The sequence below is a fragment of the Equus quagga genome, chromosome 20 (genome assembly GCF_021613505.1).
Source record: "Equus quagga isolate Etosha38 chromosome 20, UCLA_HA_Equagga_1.0, whole genome shotgun sequence".
NCBI lineage: Eukaryota > Metazoa > Chordata > Mammalia > Perissodactyla > Equidae > Equus > Equus quagga.
The window spans coordinates 42821921-42844181 of NC_060286.1; the positions used below are offsets into that span (position 1 = coordinate 42821921).

At 39.3% G+C, this 22261-nt stretch overlaps 1 protein-coding gene across 1 annotated transcript in view; it reads left to right on the top strand.

Moving 5' to 3' along the window:
* Nucleotides 1–22261, top strand: part of RCOR1 (REST corepressor 1) — a 123135-nt gene that overhangs the window by 95314 nt on the left and 5560 nt on the right. The window contains exons 4-11 of the mRNA XM_046647436.1: nt 5081–5133; nt 6846–7007; nt 7729–7847; nt 10270–10348; nt 13199–13393; nt 18882–18959; nt 19204–19261; nt 19911–20140. Of these exons, the coding sequence (XP_046503392.1) occupies nt 5081–5133; nt 6846–7007; nt 7729–7847; nt 10270–10348; nt 13199–13393; nt 18882–18959; nt 19204–19261; nt 19911–20140 (974 nt within the window). The remainder of the gene's footprint in view (nt 1–5080; nt 5134–6845; nt 7008–7728; nt 7848–10269; nt 10349–13198; nt 13394–18881; nt 18960–19203; nt 19262–19910; nt 20141–22261) is intronic.

A 22261-nucleotide genomic window follows, 5' to 3' on the forward strand; every position in this document is an offset into this window, starting at 1 on the left:
GCCCACCAGGTGGCATGCTTGCTTTACTTAAATGATTTAAGCTCATTTTGATTCTCCGTGAGTTACAGTGATAATTCATTTCTTATTTTAATAATAAAAGGACGTGCCACGATATTTATCATATTCTTGAAGAAAATTTTGGAATGCTCAGTTTGAGTTATGAGAAAGAAATTGGTGCCATGTTTCCTTTATAGTACCTAATGCTGCTGCAAATGTTACGAGAACAAAATCTTTTAAAAGCGGTATTAAGGCTATAGCTTTGTCCTCATCCCACCTTATGATGGCAGCCTCTTGCTCTGCATAGAATATGCAAGATCACAAGGTGTTCTGAATCTCTGCAGTCTCCAGGGAGAGGGAAGGGGTGAGTTAAGGTTGCTGTGGTGATTTTCACCTGCGTTCTTCCCCTTTTTTGCGGTTGAATTTGAGACTCTTACTAAAGGCACGAAGGGCGTTTAGTTTCATTGGATTAAAACAAGAGTATAGAAACAAATGAAGCCTAATACAAGGGAGCCGTTTGCCTGTTACCCTTGGTTTCTGTCACTTCCCTTGTCAACCATGGTTCTGTTTTCTTAACTGCGTCCAAGCTAGATAGACTGTATTGATTAGCCCTGCTCAGTTCTCCATAGCTTGGAAACTTTTACCTGAAGTGCCCTTCTCCCTCTATCTGCTGTCTTCATGAGATAGGGTAGCGTTTAGAGGTTTAATGCCATGGGTCCTGGGATCAGACACTCTGAGTGTATATAAGTCCTGTTTCTGCTGTTTACCAGCTGTGTGACCCTGGCCGAATTTCCTAACTTTTCTGAGCCTCAGTTTCTTCATTTGTGAATGGAAATGATAATAGAATTATTGGAGAGGATTAAAAAGATAATCCTTGTAAAGAGCTGAGAATACTGCATGGCATGTAGCAAATTCTCAAATTTTAGCTACTGTTACTCAATATAGCTTAGTCAATATGGCTGTTGAATCTTTAGGAAGCTTTTCTTGATTTATCCTCATCATTATCATCACTTACTGATTACCTGGCATTCCCACATGCTATCCTACATCTACACTGTTATTTTATGTATTTGTGTTCTCTTCTGTTACCTGGATATTGTTTCAAGCTACTGCAGGAAATCTTTTTTTGTGTGTGTATTTTATATCTACTTTGTACAGTGTTCTGTACATAATAAGGCTAGTTCAATAAATGTTTGACTAGGTTTTAGGAATTTTGTAAGTTTTCTTGATGAATCTCACACACACTCTACCATTAAGCGATGTTACCTTCAAGATATAACTCATTCACCTATTGTTTCCATAAGAGTAAGTTCTTATCAAAAAAACCAGTGGTTTGTACAGTGTGTGTACTTAAACAGTCAGAGTGTCGCGTGTCTTTGTCCATCCTAATCTAAGATTAGACAGTTCTCCTTGGTGGTTTCCTAGGGGTTTTCAAGTTTTTAAAAATATTGCATTATGCAGTGGTATAGAATTGTTTTTAAAGCAGAGTATACTTAACCCAGTGACTGATGCTTCTGCTTCTGTCTGACAGAGTGGAATGTCAGCTAAGCTGCACAAGGCAAGCTTGCTGCTTCTTGCACCCAGATGACTCCCTGCTACTGCGCCTGTGCATTGGGGAGGGCTGGTGGGTGCAAATGCCCAGGCCCAGGCCCATGGAAATGTCCTGGCATTTCCTTAGCCACACAAACTTTGCTCATTGTCCTGATCACAGCTTACTTAATGACTCTCTGCCTAAAGTGCCTCCTTACCCCAAGGTTGGGATTGACTCTGGTTAACCTTTAATCTTATAGAGGCAAAATCAAGATTATTGTTGCCAGAGATAAGAAAGTATTGGGAAAGTCCCCAAGGGTCCCTGTTTTCTTTGCTTCAGAGCAGTTTGTCTCAGATAGCTTGTATTTCTCTCGCTTCCCTTCCTGTTTCATCTTTTATCCACCACCTTAAGCATCTGGTTATCCTTTGGTTTTTATGAGGACAGTTGTGAGTGGATTTTATTTTTGTGGGTTGAAAGCGTATTTTTGCTTAAGGAAACCACATGGGAGGTTTTGAAATATGCACACGCTCCATTTTCATCACGTCCTATCAGCAGCTATTGGCATGCTCTGCAAAGCAGTAGGTTAGCTGGTGGGGAAGGCATTGGGGATTCTAGAAACTACGGTAGGTAGCCATGTCCCGTGTTATTAAAGGAAAAGAGCTGAGGACTTTGTAGAGTAAGATGGCAGTAAGAGACAAGGCCTGTCAGCAGCATTATTTGTGCACATGGCTATATTCTGGATTAACTCTAGTCTAAAACATTTCGTGAGGAGGAGAGGGGAAAAGGAATTCCTACTGTGGTGTAGTTTTCACAGTTAGGTGATAACCCCTCTTTACTGGTGAGAGCTACTTCCGGGACAGGTCAAGGAAGTTGTAAGCTAACAAAATCTTAAATATAGTGCTTACCGTGTGTCAGGCTCCACTCTCTGTGAACTCATTTTGTCAAGAGACAGAGTCAAGATTTAACCTGGGTCTTTCTTACCCCATACCGAACCTGTGTGCTGCCTTTTAACTTGCTGGAAAAAGGACCTGAAATGTTGACGTTGTATGTACCACAGCAGCCCCAGCATTTGTTCAGCAAATGTTTGTCTAATATTTGTTGGATATTGGGGAAAATTAAAAGAATGAAAAATTGTTTTTTTGCTAGTAGGTACCAGATGGTAATTCTCTTCAAGTTGCGAGGCTTTCCCCATATATTATTTCATCACACCTTAGAGCCACCTGGTACACACACCAAGTAACTTCCTTTGATTGGCTGTGACAGAGTTCTTTCTTCCTTTGATTGGCTGTGACAGAGTTCTTTCTTCATTTGATTGGCTGTGATAGAGTTCTTTCTTCCTTTGATTGGCTGTGACAGAGTTCTTTCTTCCTTTGCTTTAGAATTGAGTCTTCGGATGTTCTCCAAGGAAATCTAAAAGATGTGTGATTTTGAAGGCCCCTTTAGTAAGAATACCTGCTGTTTACGACATGGCAGATGTTATATCCGACCTTAGCTGCAGCAACCTGAATCCACTGTTTTAGTCTCTTTTACTATTCCTACCACTAGCTAATTGTTATGTTAAAAAACAAAGGAGCAGATGAAAATAGAATAGTATCAAAGAATGCTTTTGTTTCTCTTGTAATTTTTTAGTTACCTCTGTGTGGAGACAATGGAGACAGGCTTAATGGAGCCTGCTACTGATGTAGCAGAATGGATTCTGCCCCAAGAACTGTGGGCAGGGCCAGTGGCAGCCCACTTCAGGGCCTCCTGCATCGCTCATTCCGCCTGTGCATTTACTTGCTTAAAGATCATGTGACTGACTGCTGACTGTGCACACATCACACGTTCCTTACTCGCCTAAGATAAACAGTGGTGTCTGGAAATGGGTATGCTCACAGAGTTGAGATTGTACAGCAGAAGTTTGAGGTTTGTTTATTGTTCATTCACCAAATATTTATTAAAAGAAGGAACCCTTAAAGCAGACCTTATCTAGGATTGACCCTTAGTTCACTGTAGACTGTTTTGCTCTCCCCTTACATATTCTTGCCTTGAACGCATCTCATTATCTAGTTTTTATCATCTGACTTGCAGTCCATCCCCCGGAGTCTAGCGTGCTACCATCTGGGTCTCCTCCGGCGTGAGCCTCCACGCGTCTCAGCAGAGCTCTGGCCAGGTGTGCCAAGCCGCCTTTGTGCAGCCTCACCTTATGTTAGCCCCCTCCCCTTTTTTGGGGGGGAGGACTTCAGAACATTTTTCTCTTATTTGGGAAAATCCACCCTATTGTGAAGTAATAAGTAAGGGACCACTTCTGAATAATTTGCTCCCCCATTTTTAAAATCACCAGTTTTGATTTTTGTAACAAAGTTATTTAGTTTGTCATTGACTGACTCTCAGGTAAATTGGAATTTTACTATATTCTGAGTGAAGTAACCATTCAGTTTGTAAATATTTTAAATGTTAAAAAAGGAAATTGAAAATTAGTGCCTTAGTATTGAAATTCATATTGAGTTGCACTATGTATAGTTACTGTTTGAATTAAATTGACTTTTTCTTTTGTCAGTGGAACATTCTTTCTCCTAGTATTAGAATACATGCCAATAAAAGAGTTTGAATTCTTTTTCAAAGCTGATTTCTTTTTCCTAAATTGGTTGTCAGCTGTACCACGATTAGGAAGGATGGTTGTGGTATAATTGAATAGCCTACTGAGACTTAGAAGCTCTGACTTTTATTACGTTTCTTCTGTTTGTGTAACGGTGGGTAAGTGAACCACTCTGAGCCTCTTTTCTCAGCTCATGGCACCTGGAGAGTGAGGTTTGGGGGAGAGAAGGGACCGGGGCTAGTGGGAATTTTACCGTTTGTTTCATACAATCATATGCTACTTTTTTTTTTGAGCTTGTGTTATTTTTGTAATTTATAAAGAAAAGACATACATGAATTTAAGGAAGTGCTATTGATTAGTAGTCTCTTATTCTTCTGGAAGAAAGACTAGAACATGCAGAGAGGAAGTAGATTCATCTCTGGAGGTGGCAGCTGCTTCTGGAGATTGAGTCAGTTCGTTTTCCGGGGTGTTTTCCTTATGCTGGAAAGCTGGCGCTGCCTCCTTGTGTTGGAGGTGGGAAGCAAATACCAGGCATTGGGTCAGATAATTTATCTCTTAGATTTTTTTTTAACTTAAAAATAGGTTGCTTGTTCTTCGACCTCAGCTGAGACTAAAAATGAACCCCCGTTTAATATTTCTTTTTTATTTCTGAATAATTATTTTCAAAGTACCAAAGTAATACTTACCATAGAAAATTTAAGTAGAACCAAATTTTAAAAAAATCATAATCTTACCATCCAGAGAGAAGTACTGTTAATGTTTGAGTATATTTTCAGCCATTTCCCTGTGGGATTTATGTATGTAAGATTCATAATGGGATCATATTATATGATTCTGTTTTATTACTGTCTGTTCTTTATTGTTATTCTTGTGCATGGCTGGCCTGAAATACATACACACCATAACAGTTCTAGTGCTCATAGACTGTGCTCTGTTCCTCGGTTTGTTCACTGGCCTCTTGTCCTGTCTTTCAGTGGATGAATACATTGCCATTGCCAAAGAGAAGCATGGGTACAACATGGAACAGGTAATGACTTGGTTTTCTTTTGTTGTTAAAGATGGTTTTTATAGCTCACCCAGTAAAATTTTTTTGTTCCTGTGTTCAGTATTAGTGTTTCCTCATTAGCTATTTTTTTGGTGGTTATTAGCAGTATTATACAAGGCTCAGGTCCCATTTTTACCCTCTGAGATGCCTTTGATTTGAAAGGCATCTGTATTTCTGCAGGCCTGAAGTATTTAAGAGAGCAGCGGTTCTGAGGTGCTGGATACTTGGGCATAATGCTTTCTTATTTGAATATGTGATGTGTTTGTCATTCTTGTGGTTGTGTGATTTTTTTCTTGACTTACGTTGTCACCCTCAGACCTACAGTGCTTTAATATTGTTGTTTTTTTTTTTAAGCTTGGCACCTGAGCTAACAACCGTTGCCAGTCTTTTTTTTCCTTCGTTGTCGTCTTTTCCTCCCCAAAGCTCCCCGTACATAGTTGTATATTCTTGTTGTCAGTGCCTCTGGTTGTGGCATGTGGGACACAACCTCAGCATGGCTTGATGAGCAGTGCCATGTCCACGCCCAGGATCTGAACCAGCGAAACCCTGGGCTCCTGAAGTGGAGCGCGTGAACTTAACCACTCGGCCATGGGGCCGGCCCCTAATATTAAATGTTTTGAATCACTTTCAGGTTGTAAGATTTGGCTAAAGTTTTCTTTCAAAAACTGTTTGGAACCTACTAATGAGAAACCCACAAGATTAATTTTTCTTCGAAAGTGTGATATTTTATTTCAGCTTTATTTCTAATTGTTATTTTAAAAATTAGCACAGTAAGTTGGATTAGTGCTTTCCTTGGCATTGAGCTAGATGTCACAGCCTGTAAGTTGCTAACATTTCCCATTTATCCTAGTGACTAAGGGTACGACTAATTTAGATTGTATAATATTAGACTGTTCTTTTAGCATGGGCTTTACTTTTAATTATTCTACCCTGATAGAACTGTTAGAAAAGCTAATTATAATAAGATAGTTCCAGAATCTCTAAAAGCAAGAAATGTGTGCTTCTCTTTTTCCAAACCCTACTCATGAACTTCACAAAGTTGCTCAGAAAATCATCGATTTTTTTATCCTGTTTAGAAAGTGTAAATATTATTGGGTGATTGCTAAATATACTTGTATGAATTTTTAAGAATTCACATCTTCAAAAGTATGATCATTTTCACTTTAGAATTGTAATACAGAAAATTTTCTCAGGAAACTATTCCTGAATTGTCTCTCTTGTTTCTTATTTGTTCTTCACCCATTTGTGTATTTTTTTCCTTTCTGAGATGAAAAAAAATTTTACATTTTAGTTTTTTTGGCGAAAGAATAACAAAACAATTGATTGCTTTTGTAAATTACTTTGTCTTTTCCTATAGAAAGGTATTAGAGCGTGACCCTTGAACAGCACGGATTCTAGAGCCACGCTGCTTCTGCCACTTACTAGCACCATGACCACTGGCAAGTTAGTTAATTTCTCAGGGCCTCCGTATTCTCATTTGTGAAGTGAGGCTAGTGGGACTTACCCCATAGGGCTTGTGAGACAAATGGCTTAGCGTAGGCATATGTCAGCGTCTGCCATTTGGCAATATATGAGTTAACTGTTAATTCGTCTGGGTGTAAAGAAGCACACACTCTCCTTTTGCCAACCTCATTTCCATTTTAATGTTTCATTCACGTCTTTGGTCTAAAATTTCAATGATGCTATTTTTCTAGGCTCTTGGGATGCTCTTTTGGCATAAGCATAATATTGAAAAATCATTGGCTGATTTGCCCAACTTTACCCCCTTCCCAGATGAGTGGACTGTGGAAGATAAAGTCTTGTTTGAGCAAGCCTTTAGTTTTCATGGGAAAACTTTTCATAGAATCCAACAGATGGTGAGTAGATGAGACCATTGATGTTTTTTCTTCCCCTAGCCTGTCTCCTCTGCAGCATGCCTGAGGGATAGGGCTATCATCTACAAGCATGAATATTGCCATTTTTAATACAGCACCCTTTAGAAAAAGCACCTCACTCATACTGCTGGGTGGATGAGAGTCTTCAGATTACAGGAGTGAAGCATTTCCTAGCACTTCCCAGCTTGATGGCCATAAGTCAGCCACTTCCCCCACCCCCACCCCAGTCTCTCTTGTCGGGCTCCCCAGATTAGTCCAGTGGAAAGGATCTTTGACAGTTATTTGATGAGGTGGAGCATCTGGGGCCCTTTCTGCTTGGGGAAGTTTTGCTTATCTTTTGCGTTCTGGAAACCTATCTGGTGGACTCTTGGCATGAATCTTATTGATGGTTATATTAGTGCTAAAATGAATTTTAAAAAAATAACCAAAAAGTTATGTTAGAAACTTTAGGTGTGTGAAAACTCTGATTTATCTTAAACTGACTTTACAATCTTTCATGGGCTAAGTTTCACTTACAGTCAAACTTCAGTAATTTGAAAATGTATTAATGAGAATTCTTTTACGAAGTTTTTCATTAGAGAAAAAGGGCTGTGATTTATGACATTTCTGAATATGTCAAAGTGATCCTTATTAAATGTATCTAAACACATTTCATTTTTAAAGATTAGCGTTAAATCTAAACCAACTCATTTTTTATATTTAGCTTCCTGATAAATCTATAGCAAGTCTGGTGAAATTTTACTACTCTTGGAAGAAGACTAGGACTAAAACCAGCGTGATGGATCGCCATGCTCGGAAACAGAAACGGGAGCGGGAAGAAAGGTCAGTATGTGCCTGGGGGTGTTGTCTCACCACTTAATGGGAGTCTTTTGAGTCACTAGAATTTCTAACAACTGGTGGATACACAAAGGAAAGGTGGAGTGACTGGATTTCCCCAGTACCTTCCTGGTGGAACCAAGACTTACACAATGTTCTTCAGCTAAATGTTTGTGAACTGTATTAATGAGTGAGGGTTGTATTCTTGGGGTAGTTTTTCTCCCCATTCTTCCTCCAGTCAATAAACTTCATTCTGAATGAATGACCTTTCCCATGTATTCTTTTGTGCCCCTTGAGGATGTCTCCTTTTAATAAAAAGGAAGCTATTATTTCCTAGGTTGAAATTTATTTGGTATGCTTATACAAGATTCATTTGACATGTTTTTATGTTGGTATGTTAAAAGATGACGATACAGTTTAGATTTCTTTCTTCCCTTTTTTGACTCTCTTTCGTGTATGTGAGTAAGAAAGAAATATTTTATGATTTCTTAGTAAGGATGTTAGTTGTAATGATAGCTTAGTGAGTAGGATACATCTTAGATCACTTCCTCAGTCTTGTAAACAGCGCAGAGTAGTGGAAATGGCCATGTACTCTCACGCAGTGGTAGGTTCTGGCCTCGACTCTGAAAGTTCTGCTTGTATACTCACAGGCAGGTGAGTTCAGTCTGCTTCTTCCCCAAGCCTCAGTTTCCTCACCCCTAAAATGAAGATGCTTCAAGTCCAGAAGGCAGTACACAAACAGAATGGTGGTTTTGTTAAGTTGGTGGGAATATAGGTGGCTTTTTAAAATTATATTTTTCACACTTTCTATAGTGTGTCATATTTATAAATTGGTAATACAAAATAAAATGAAGGAAGATAAACTGCATGATCTCCATGGCTCCGTCTCAGGAGAGTTTTTATGATTTCAAATGAAAGAGAGTAACATGTGGGAACATATTGAGAGCTGAGTATCAATTTTGGAGAATTCAAATCTCTGGGCCCAAGTATAAAATGAGAGTGATGCTGAAAACATCTCCAAAGCACTCTCCAGCTGTAAGATTCTATAAAATTGTTGACCTTAATAGATCTGCATGTTTTTTGGTCTGTAGCATACATGAGTGGGTCTATTTATGGATCGGTACTCTTCATAACCAAAGAAAAGCAGCAAACACTACTGAATTTGTTTTTAGTGTCGCAGCAACTTTTGCTTAAAATTTATTTCCATTGTTTGTTAGGTCTAGTTACCATTTATAAATTAAGTCTATTACTACAAACAGGTGCAGTCTACTAAGATGAGCTCAGAATTAAGTTAAGAAATAGATGGAGATACTTATCCTTGCATATGAAATGATAAGCGCGTTGTTGACACGCCTCCGTTCTCACTTCCCAGGCGCTTTTCTTTGCGTGACTTCCAAGGGTGCTGAGAACTGCTGTGCTCCCACCTCCCGTGTGCACCTTCACCGCTATCAGGATGCAGACAGAGGAGGTGCACATGAGCCATGGCAGTAGCACCTGAGAGCTTGTTGTCTTTCTAACGAGACTTGCCTGTGAAAGTAATGGCAGGGACTGGGAGAAATTCCCTCTGCCCCAGGCGCTTTCTCCTCTTGGACACTCTTTCCTCAGCCAGAACTGCTTCCCCCCTTGGCCCTGGGGGGTGGGTGGGGAGAAGGCCTAGGCAGTGGGCATAGTCACGTGGCATGGATTCCTGAGACAGAGTGGAATGTTGACATTGGAAAACCTGAGTGTTCTGTTCAGGTGGTTGTAACTGTGGGAAACTGGGGCAGGCTGCTTGACTCGTCAGCCTTAGCGTTCTCATTTGCTTGGTAAAAGACCTACCTACCACAGAGCTCTTTTCTTTTTTTAATAAGAAATACTACATGGAAGCATATAAACAAAAGCATTTGAAGTACTGTATCACTGTGAGTGTTCTTTTTAAAATTAATTTAAAATACCAGTTATCTAGGCCACCAAACAGCCTCTCCCACCCTGGGACTCGTGTAGTCATGAGCAGACGGCTGGGACTTGAACGTGAATGTTGACTTGTTGTGAATTCGCTCTCGATGCAGTCGGACTTTATTCTTAAATAATTTCTCAGTTATGTCTAATGATCATGCCCCACACCTCCACTAGCTAATTACGGGGAAATAAAGTAAATGTCTTAAACTTGCTATTTTCAGTTAGAGGAAACACTTTACAAATGTAAAGCAGCAGTTTTCTAGGCCCAGTTTGGGAGTCGGAAACCTACTTTAATGTTCTTTTCATCATTTAGACTAAAAGACTATAGAGTTGGTATTATTTTATTTGAATTGTAAAAACGTGTATCTCAGCAGTCTGAAAACATACACTAATTTTATATTAAATCTGACATTAAATCAATTTATTGCTTATATTTGTATATTAAAATTAGTACAAAATAATCTTTCAGTAACTTGTTCTTGTCTTCCAGTGAGGATGAACTGGAAGAAACAAATGGAAATAACCCCATTGACATTGAGATTGATCAAAACAAGGAAAGCAAAAAGGAGGTATCTTCTTCCCTAGTATTGTTTAGGCAAATAAATTTTATTACTAGTTCTATAAGTAAAACATTCCTCTTACTTATTCTACTTAGTATGTATTAAGTGCTATGTCCAAGGCATCATGATATGACTTTTTAAACAGTACTAACTTTGCTTTATAGAACTTAGAATTTTGTTTGCCAAGAAACATGAGTAAAGGAAACTTTAAGGGAACAAATAGCATTAATCAGTGATGATTTGGTCTGGGGTAGCGGTCCTCACTGCCTTCTTGTCTGAGCCATTAGCTCACTAGGTTAGAAAGTGGTGCTAGTGAGGACCAGGGTAGAGCTCGGCTCCTCTTGTCAGCCTTCATGGTCTCCTTCAAAGCTGTAGCTGGCCCCAGCGGTCTGCGCGCTCAGTCATGAGGAGACTGCAGGGCCGCGGGGACTCAGTGCAAGTCCTCTTGTTACTCAGAAACAACAGCATAGATCATACAAGGGTGAGCCTCACACACAGTGAGTTTTTAATCTCTCAGATCTTAAAAATCATTATGTCAGAGGTCGTTAGTTTCTGGATTCAAGGGGTCCACGATTCTCTACAGTTGTATATGACTTTTTTTATATATATATTTATAGCATTTGTTTATTGTAAACTGTCCACTGAGAACAGGGGGGTGTCTGGATGATCTTAGCCTTTTGAAATGGGAGTTTCAGTCTCGGATTATTTTGCCCATTCATAAAAATTGAATAAAGCCTATGTGGGATCTCCAGGGGCTGTCCGAGGAAAGCCAGGGCTCTGTGACACAGGTTGGAAACCCCCACAGTACAGCAGGGCCTGCAGCAGGCCCTGATGGGATGTCACACAGTACCTGGAGGAGAGGGCTCCTTCGCCCTTTGGTGCCCATCAGCCCCTCAGTTCAGGCTGGAGGATGGAATCCCAGTGTGAATATGTCTGGTGTGTGTGTTCATAGAAGTGTTTTTATGAAGACAGAGTCTACTTTCAGTAAAATCTCAAAGGTTCTCTATCTCAAATGTTCTAAAGATGACAACAACATGGAAAAACAAAAGGGACTAGGATATAAACATACCTAAACTTTAAAATTACATCAATAATATATCCTTTTTATAGACAAAGTTAGGAAATACAGCTAATCAAAAAAGAAAAAAGAAAAATGGTTTACAATATTAGCACCAATAATCACTTAACATTTTGGTGACTTGAGACAACTTCTTCTGTGAAATGTATTCTGAATCTATACTCACTTTAAAAAAATAATAAAATGGGATCTTAATATTTAATTTTTTATAAGCTTTTAAATTTGCTCTACCTTGAACATATTTTTATGTCAAGTATGTTTGTCTACATAGCTCTATGTTGTTCCTTCGTGCCAATCTTTCATCGTTGAGTTAGTCAGTCTTACATGGGTTTTTATGGGTTTTTCCCCCTGCTTTTTGCTATTATAAACAATGCTGAAATGCTGATCTCATAACTAAATATTTGTGCACTTATTTTTTTCCATTAGAATTAGAATACAATTACTTCCATTAGAAGTAATTTTATTGGGTCAAAGTGTTCTAGATACATTTTAAGGCTTCTTTTGGTATTTATCACCAAATTGGAAATTGGTCATTCTTTCTTCATAGCACTCGTGCCAGTGATTTGTATGAGTGCCCAAATGACAAGATCATTGTCAGGGTTAGCTGAATTAGATTGTTTGGGAAATCAACTTGTACTGCTATTTTTAGTGAGCTTTATTTTGATGCATTGTTATTTATTAGGTTCTTCAATGGAACATTTTAAATGAAAGAGAAAAGGCTTGGTTTTATATTAATTTCTGTAATTCTTATTTATGAAGCACAATTTCTGATTCAAAAAGAAAAATGGTTAAATCTTAGTTTCTTTACATACTAAAATGTTACTAAAACAGACACATGGTCACTAGGTGATCTTTACTAAGCAGCGTAGTGCTATACAGAACACAGTTTATCGCCTATGAGTATTTTTATGTATTGTTTATTACCACTTGTTCAGGAACTTATTACTACCATCATAGTTTGCGTGGTCTTTTTATCAGTCTTTTAAAATACGAAGCAAAAAGCCTGAACATATTTTCAGCTTCATCAGCAAATGTAAAATACACTAGCAAGGTGAGATTATGAACAATTACAAAAACTTCTTGTTCTTAAAATGGTTACCAGTAAGATATTGTGCTTTTCTTGCCAAGATTTTACTGCATTTCCTTTCCGAAGGTTTTGATTTTAAAGAAAGCACTTAAAAAGATTAGCAGGAGTCGTGCATTTTAAACTGACAGCATATGTTTTTTGAGGCAAGTTTCACAATTGCCCTAAAAGTTGTGTTGTCCAAAAAAACAAGTGTATAAAAAAGTCCTAGTTTCATATTGTAGTTAACGTTTTTATAAACTTCTCTAAAGAATTTAAATGGATCTCTATGCATGTGCTGAATCATTTTTTCTTTTTTCTTTCTGTGGTCACATGTCCATCTATATTGCTCGGGACTATTAGGATAAAATAGCTCCTTGTTCATATATACAAAGCTCACCAGAAGAGAATATGTTTTTTTTTCTTCCTATATTACTACAAGAAGATAAGAATGCTTATTGTCAGAGGCTTAAAGGGATAGAACATGGATGTATCTGTACAAGAAGCAATGGAATCATTTTGAACTGCCTAGCCGAAGTTCGATAGCCAATGTGTTTGTCTGTTAACTGCCTGTTAGAGTTTGTAAATAGTAATTATGATATGGCATGGTATTTGTCTTAGATTGTTTGGAGCCATGTTAAGGAAATATGCTTATTACTATTCATTTGGCGTTTGAATTTTTTTAGAGTCTCATTCATCAAATATGTATATCATGCAGGTGCCCCCTACTGAGACAGTTCCTCAGATCAAAAAAGAAAAACATAGTACACAAGCTAAAAATAGAGCAAAAAGGAAACCTCCAAAAGGAATGTTTCTTTCTCAAGAAGATGTAGAGGCTGTTTCCGCCAATGCCACTGCTGCTACCACGGTGCTGAGACAACTAGACATGGAATTGGTTTCAATCAAACGACAGGTACCCATAAGCCCAGAGTTAACTAGCACTTGAGAAGGCTTTTTATTTCTCACACACATGGATGTTCTCTTTCCTCAAATGTCAAAACAGCATTTTATTTCTAAGGAATGAGACAGAAGATCTTAGGTTGATTTTTCTTAAGTCAACTTTGAAATTGAAGTTGTACATATATATATAAATGTTGTGTGTGTATGTATGTGTGCATATGTATCTCAGTGAGTTTTTACAATGTAAACACACCCACGTAACCTCTCTCTCGATCAAGAAATGGAATATTGCCTCCAAAGCCCCATTCATTTCTCCTTCTAGCCATTACTCCCCTCAGGAAAGGCAGCATTGCCTGAGAGGCTTCACTCATGCCCCTTTCATTCATTACCTGCCTTCTCCCAATAGGTGGCCACTATTCTGACTTAAAACCACACGTTATTTTTATCTGTTTTTGGATTTGATATAAATAAAATCATATGATATGGTTTCTTTTATGTCTGGCTTTCTTTCTCAACATGTGAGAGCTATCCTTGTATCATAGAGCAATAGTTTTTGTTCTTTTTCATAGCTATATAAATATCCTACAGATTTATCCATTTTACTGTTAGTAGACATTTGAGTTGTTTCCCATTTTTGGCCATTACCAATAATACTGATATGAACATTCTTTTATATGACTCTTTGTGCATTGTGTATGCGTCTTTGTTGGATATATTCCTAGGAGTGGAATTACTGGGTTATAGAGGATACTTATGTCCAGCATTAGAAAACAATGCCAAACAGTTTTCCTAAGTGGTCATGTCAGTTTATGTGCAATTTGGTTATGCTGCATCAGGGTTTCCTAACTGTAGCACAGTTGACATTTTAGGCTGGGTAATTCTTTGTTGTGGGGAGTTGTCATATGCACTGTAAGATGTTTAGCAGCATCTCTGGCCTTTACCCACTAGATGTCAGAAGCATCCTCCCCTACCAATTGTGATAACAGAAGAGGCCCCAGGCATTGCCACATTACCCCTGGGGGCGGGGCGGGGGGAGCGGGGCACAGTTCTTCCCTGTTTCCCATTTCTATGTATATTGTTACGTGTAGGGTCGACATTTGGGTTTTTTTCCCATATGGATATCTAGTTAACTGAGTACTATTTGTTGAAAAGACTGTTCCTTCCCCACTGCAGTGCAGTTGGGTCTTTGTTTTAAATCCAGTGTTCGTATGTGTATAGGTCAAGTTTAGGGGCCTCTGCTATGTTCCTTTGGTCTGTTTGTCCATTCTCCACCAATACTGTGCTGTCTTAATTATATATATGTTATAAATCTAGATATCTGGTAGTATAAGTCCTCCAAGATTGTCTTGGCTATTCCTGGCCCTTTGTAGTTCCATGTACATTTTAGAATCACCTTCTCAATTTCCAGAAAAATAATTCTGCTAGAATTTTCATTGAGATTGTATTGAATCTATAGATCAAAATAGAGAATTAACATTAAAATAGAGCATTAGAATCTTCTGATCTGTGAACATGATATATCCCCCCACTTATATAGATCTTTAATTTCTCTCAGTGTTTTGTTGTTTTGTATGTACAGATCTTGTACATCCTTTGTTAGAGTTATTCGTAGATATTTGATACTTTTTTGACGCTCTCATAAAGGATATTGTTTTTAAAATTAATCCTTTTCTAATTATTTGCACCAGGAATGAGAAAAGGCTCATCATTTTAATCTGATTTTGCATAGTACGTTTAAACTGAATATTCAACTGAGTAGTATTGTCCTTTCATTAGTTCTCTCTCTGAAATTCAAAGCAAATTGTGGACCAGTGCTTTACTTGTAGTTTTTGATGCTTTTGACTTGTTGATCTTAATGGTTCCCTTGGAAGGTTAAATAGGAGACCAACTGACGTTTCATAGATAAGAAGAGTGGGGTGTGTGGCCCTGTCTTCTGGTGTAGGGAGGCAGCACAGACCAGGACCAAGCATGCCCCATGGAATTGGAAGATTGGCTTCTTGTCTTGGATGCTGGCACAGCTGCATTCTAATCTTAGGAGAATCACTTAATCTTTCTGGGCCTCTTTTCAAATGAGGAGATTAATTCTTGCCTGCCTGATCTTACAGGGTATATGAGGGCTGCCGTGTGAGAGAGTGTTTTAAAGCTCTGTTTGCATTGCAAGAGCTCTGTCTGATTAGGGCTGTGAGCTCTTGTGTCATTTTCATCTTCCTTCTTCTACAAGGGGACTCATTTCCCCCTCTGCTGAGTGAGTTCCTAATTCTTGCTATTTGATGTTAATATGTTGAAGTAAGAAAAAGAAACCCCTTCTTCCACGGAGGTGTTGCTGACTCTGTAGTATGATAGACAAAAGATTCTTTGGTTTTCAGAGCCAGGGCCAAGAACAGGAGTTTTTTATTTAAAGGTAGCTACTCAAAGTTCACATTGTTGGAGACAGGGGGCTTGGAGTCTGACTTAGCAGGAGAGGAGACAGATTGTGTACTTTCCACAGCCTTTTAGGGCTACAGCTTAATCCACTTCCAGACTCACATGGCAGTCAGTCACACAGTGGACATTTTATTCTTTATGCCCCTATGTTTGGTTGTCTAGCAGGGAAGCATTCACCTGAGAATAACAGAAAACCTGACTGACAACAGCTTAAACAATTAAGGATTTATTTTTATTAAATAGCAAGAAATCCCAACATCAGTGGTTGCTGGCGTTAGTTCATCTGTCCAGTGATTCTCTCAAGGACCCAGATTCTTTCAGATTTTCTACTCTGCTGCTCCTAGTTTATTGCCTTTTCATCTTGCTTGCTGCCTCACATTGGAAGCTGCAGAAGCCATTTTGTAACCTTCACATCTGCATTCAGGGCAGTAAGAAGAGGAGATGGAGGCAGAGCTAGCCCGGCTGTCCCTTTTAGCAGGAAAAGCTTTTGCCTTACCAGAAGCTCCTAGACCTTCTGCATGCCCAGTGCTTTGCAGTGCGGCTCCTCCTGGCTCCAAGGAAAATCATCAGCCTCTGTTGAAAATGCAAGTGAGAAAGGGACTGGGAACGCCTGTCACGTTAGCCAGTGAGGAGTGCCTGTTACATCAGGTATTTTCTGAGGAGAGTAAAACGGTCTGACGTTAGAGAAGAATCACTAAGCACACAATAAAGTAGAAAAAAGAAAGTTGTGTTCAACGGGGAGGTCTCAGTAAGGCACCAGGCCACAATGAGTGCTTTTTTTTTTTCTTTAAATAGTGATTGCTTTTGTATCCTATTTCTTATCCAGCTTGTTGCCACATTGCTTCCTTTCCAGTTGGCGAGATGCTGGCACCTAACCCCTATCTTTACTCTGATTAGTAAACACTTGATCTTTCGGATATGGAAAATGCATCAGAAACAGCGATGTAGGTTAGTGAGAATTTAGAGCTAACTTTTAGTTCAAAATATGTGGATATTTTGCCTTGTAGCCACTCATTTAATTTCTAAGCTTCTTTATATGTTGACTTAGAAAAATGCATTCATTAAACAGGTTGATCTCCTTGGAAAATGCATGTTACTTAATCAATGCAATATAAACCCAATTTTGTACCATATATAACCAACCAGCTAGACTAAATAGAGTAACATATTTAACTGGAAGGCTTGGGGACATGTAGTATTCTAGATCCCTGACTTTTAAGAGTTTCCTGTCAGAAGTTTCTACGCTCAGTTTTTAGCCTGAGCAGAATTCAGTGACCATCATCTGAGTACGTTGCAGTATTTTATGGGTTGTTAGTTACTGAAAGCACCCTGAGCAAGAGTCTAAGATTGTGCTGTTCAGTGTGGTAACCAGTAGCCACGTATGGTTATTTAAATTTAAGTTTGGATTAATTAAAATGGAAAAAATTAAAAATTTGATTCCTCAGTTGCATAAGCCACATTTCACGTGCTTAGTAGCAACATTTGGCTAATGACTCCCATATCGGATAGCACAACTTTAGAATATTTCCATTATTAGAGTTCTCTTAGATAATACTGGTCTGAGAGCTTGGCATTGCTTTCCTGACTGAAACTTTCTAGTACCAGTTTATTTTCTTCTGATTTGTACCTTTTCAAAATTCAGTAAACTGAAGCACATTTCAGTAAATCAAGGTTCTCATTTATGCTTTTACTGCAGAGTAAATTTTGTGCACATTTCTTATATTTTTTTTTTCAGTTGTCTTTATGCTCTGATGTGGCATTAATACAAACGGATTTGGGGCGGGCTCTGTTTGTGGGCTTTGAGGCCTTTGCTAACGGCGGACGGGGTCAATTTCTGGTCCTTCTAGTGCTGGTCTTTTTCTTCCTGGCCACTAGTCCCACAGTGTGGAAAATTCTTCCTGCACGTCTCCCCTCCTTTTTAAACCTTTTAGAAGTGGTTAAACATAGGAGGAAAGGATGTGCGAAACTGGAATTCTGTGAAATGTAAGTACTTGAAAGTGGCATTTAAAAAATTGCATAAGTATAAAGAGTTTTTTTAAAAGAGTGAATTATTAAAAAGTATCCATATGACTGTCTGTCACCGCCATCTCCCCTCTCTCCCTCCTCTTCCGTACCTCTGAAAGTCCTGCTTTTCTTCACTTGCCTTAATAAGATGTGTGCTTTGAGGGCACCTTCTGCTCGTGAATGTCTTTGATGTTTTGCTTGGGAAAATGAACCTCTCCCTCCCCTTGCTTTCTTATTAGCTCATGTGATTATTCAAAAATGAAACATGCCATGGTCTGAGTTCCCCTGGTACTTGGCCCCGAAATGCCCGCCACTTAGAGTTGAGAGAGAAGGGCCCACTTCCACGACCAGCTCATCCAGGAGTCTGCAGAACTAAAGATTGAGTGCTTTGTATCGCTTGTGTCTTTCTTTTGATTAGGCAAGGGCAGTGAACGATTAGGTACCTTGAATCAAAACAGTCATGTGGATAATGTGTGAGAAAATGAGGAAGTTACAGTTGGTCACAATTAGCCTTGTGAAAAACTGACATATTGCTTATTTTTTCTCCCTATGAAAGAAGTCTGCGTTGTGGGTTTCTGCCAAGTGTCGAATCAGTGCGGGGCCTGGACAGCACAGTGCTGGGGCTCTGCGGGGCTGCGCCTGCAGTCCTGCTCTAGGGCCCATGCCTCTTCTGCCTTCACTCGGCCTCCTGTGCTGCTTAGCTCAGTTCTGTGTGGTGGGGAGGCCGGGGGTAGCCTCTGTCTTTGGTGTCAGACTCCAGATACGTGTTTTGCTGTTCAGGTGATCACCGTTAGGAAATGGTGGATTACGACTGTGTACGCAGGAGCCTTTTCACCACCATCCCCTCCTTGGTTGTCCCTTGTCAGTTGCTCTAAGCAAGTCAATTAAAGAATCTAGTTAGATGCTCTCAAAGGATACCATAAGAACCTCAAATTTTGGCTACCATACAGGTCAGCAACTTCTTTCCTCTTGGGTTTTTGTTTCCTTTAGCTTTTTTTAGTTCTGTTTTCTTTTCATACTTCTATAAAAGTTTTTCATTTTTAAAATGAAAATCTTTTTTCTCTCTCTCTTAGATTCAGAATATTAAACAGACGAACAGTGCTCTCAAAGAAAAACTTGATGGTGGAATAGAACCGTATCGACTTCCCGAGGTAGGATTGTGCTGACATCAGAAGTTATACCCAAGTTTTATGGGTTTAAGAATTTAATATCTGTGTAATATATCTCCAATATACATCTCTTAGAAAGGAAGTATAGACATAATTTTATAAACCTAGTTGAACCTAGTTGATGTTAAAATTCTGGTATGAGAAAAAGAGAAAGTTGCATTAACTCTCATAAGGACATACTCATCTCTAAATATAGTGTGCTAATATGACTCATTTGGATATGCAGGTCATTCAGAAATGTAATGCACGTTGGACCACAGAAGAGCAGCTTCTTGCCGTACAAGGTATGGGGAAATTCTCCTTATAAAAAGCTTAGGAGTAATGATCACTTTTAGGAAAAAGTTATGCCCCACCCTGCTCCCAGCACATCCTTCATGTTGAAACACATTCTTGGAGGATTACATTCTTCTGGTGGATGTTTTAGCCAAATTACTGCATTCCCTTTGAGCTTTACTTCTTTCCCTTTCCCATGTCCCACAAGATGTGAAAACTAATCTGGAAGCCTCAGTTTCTAAAGGTGTGAGTCTCTCATTTTGGTAGCTACTTGTTGGATTCTGAATAGTTGGGAAGTACGGAACCCTGAAAGAAGCAGATATTGAATGTTAGCGTTTTAAGGTTGGAGATGTTCTAGTCCTGGGGATCCTGAAAAGATCCACAGTAATCACTAGCTGACTTTGGTTATCATGTGACGTATTATGGGAAAGCACAGATTTCTGGATGACAGGGTCATACTGAACTTCTCTGTCCAGTCGTCTGTGGAACATATCTAGACGTGAATGCTGCTTTTTCCCATACAATATACTATCTAGTGCCTGCTATTAAAAGCCTATATATGTTTTCTTATCTAGATAAGGGGTAAGTCTCAGTTGTGGGGTTTTTCAGAATTATTGTTTTTCTCTTCTATTGAAAAAAAATGCTCTCTTACATCCTTAGCCATCAGGAAATATGGCCGAGATTTTCAGGCAATCTCAGACGTGATTGGGAACAAATCAGTGGTACAAGTGAAAAACTTTTTTGTAAATTACCGACGCCGCTTCAACATAGATGAAGTTTTACAAGAATGGGAGGCAGAACATGGGAAAGAAGAGACTAACGGGCCCAGTAATCAGAGACCTGTGAAGTCCCCAGATAATTCTGTCAAGATGCCTGAAGAGGAAGACGAGGTAAGTCTGAAACAATGTGATTTCTTCTCTGCCAGAGTCATGCTCGAATCTGCAGTTGGTTTCTTCATTGATGACATTTTTCAGCCGTAGAAATATTTTTAGGTTTCAGCTATGTCAGTAACTTGACTTTTACCTGTAAATACCATAATACATGTGTTGACTCCAGTTTTTGGTCACTGTGTATCTTAATCCACATTTTAATTCCTGGACAAATTCTTAATTCCATCCTGGTTTCCTCCAGCCACAAAATGTTCCACATTATCAGTATTTCCTTAAATACAGTAAGAACTCTGCCATAGAACCGTAAGTTGGAAGTGCCTTGAGGAGCGTCAGTAAAGCTCAGTCGTGTAAAATATGTTGTCAGCTCATTGTGAGGTTAATGAGCTTACTGGAGAGTCTGCACTGCTAGCCAGCTGGGAGCTCCTGGGTCTGTCCTTGCTGTCAGAATCTTGTAGCCTTTGATGCTGTTTGGTGCTAAGTAGCGTAAATATTGATGGAGACAATTCTAGGTCCTGTGGTTGTCTGGAACTTCCAGGATGGTGGCCAACATTCTAATAATCTCCAGGAGAGTGGCACCGATTTCATCAGCCTGATCAGCAGAGATTAGGCAGGCAGATTACTGAGGCTGCAGGAACCCATCTGCTCCCTCTGCTTCCTGTGACAGGGCTGCCTCGCCTGGCCTGCCCTGCTACGCTTTTACCCCGACTTCCACAGAAGACCAGACTGGGCTGGGCATGGGAGAGTGTTAACTGCCAGTCACTTTGCATTTGAATTTGTTCACTGACTTGGTAATTTAAGGATTAATTTAGCTTTACAAGGAAAGTCATTCTCATCAAAGTCTTCCCCAGACCATGCAGGAATGATTTGAAATTACCTTTTTTGTATTGTCTGTGCTGTGCTGTCCCTTTACTCTAAGAGCCTGGCTGCAGAAGCAGCCCAGAAACCCCCTCCTGACCTGAGCGTGGGAGTGCCTTGTGAGAAAGACAGCAGCCCCTGAGAGCATGACGTTGCTCGTCCACACCGTCTGTGTCAGTTTGAAAAATGGCCTCAAAGCACTAACATCTGTCAGATGACTGTTGAAACATACTAATTTTGTTAGAATTAGACTCTTTTAGAGCTTTATACCAGAAAATCTTTGTAATAAGTGTATAAAATCTGTAATATGAAAATGTGAGTGTGCCTCTGAGTCACACCCTTGCAAGGCCCAGCCTGCCACCCTGGAACATAATAGCATTTGAGCAGAAAGAAGGTGTTTTTATCTTTTGGCACTGATTTTTGTCCCAATGCTAATTGCTCCTTTAGCAACAAATTAACTTCCCTAAAGTTCTGGACTCAGTTTATGAGGCATTGAAAAGATGAGGCTGACGAGGGAGGGAACATGAGAATTTACAAGAATGGAAGCTTCCACGTGTGTTTCCAGCTTCAGTTCCAAGAAGCAGAAATAATGAGAAACTCTGGCTCTCTTCCCTCTTCAAATTTGATCAAAGCTGGTAGTGGCAGGGTTAGCATAAAAAAATGTGATAGTAGCTTTAGGACAAGTGTCATCACCACAGGAGGTGTTTTTGTACATACTTTTCTTCATTTTCTTATGCCTGGAAACTGACTGAGACAGTCAATTACTTTTTTTTCCTTTCTTATTAGTCCAGAAGGTCCATCCTTAATAGTCCACTTACCATATTGATTGCTCATCAAAGTACCCATATAATTTCTTTTCCCAGTCTCTGATTGCATTGGCTCATCCATAACTAGACCTCCCACCTAGCAGCAGCTCTCCATTTCTCTTTGGTGGTTGATCTTCCATGTGTCTGTTTACCTAGCCTTCTCTTCAAAAAGAGTGGTATTATCTAACTTATTTTTAGTGTATAATCTTTATGTATCTTTTAAAATGTTTTCACCTCTTTAGTCATTTAAAGCCCACACTCTCTATGCTTCACACACACTCTCTTGCACGCCTATATTTCCTTTTCTTTAGTCCTCTTCTTCTTATGCTTTTCACAGCACCAGCTCGCTGGCTCCACCACGCTGATTCTCTGTTCTCCATATGTTAATTTGCAGAAGGAGATTAATCTGTAAGGACCAGCTGCTTCTCTGTGTCCACGAAGGGCCTAAGGGAACTTGTTA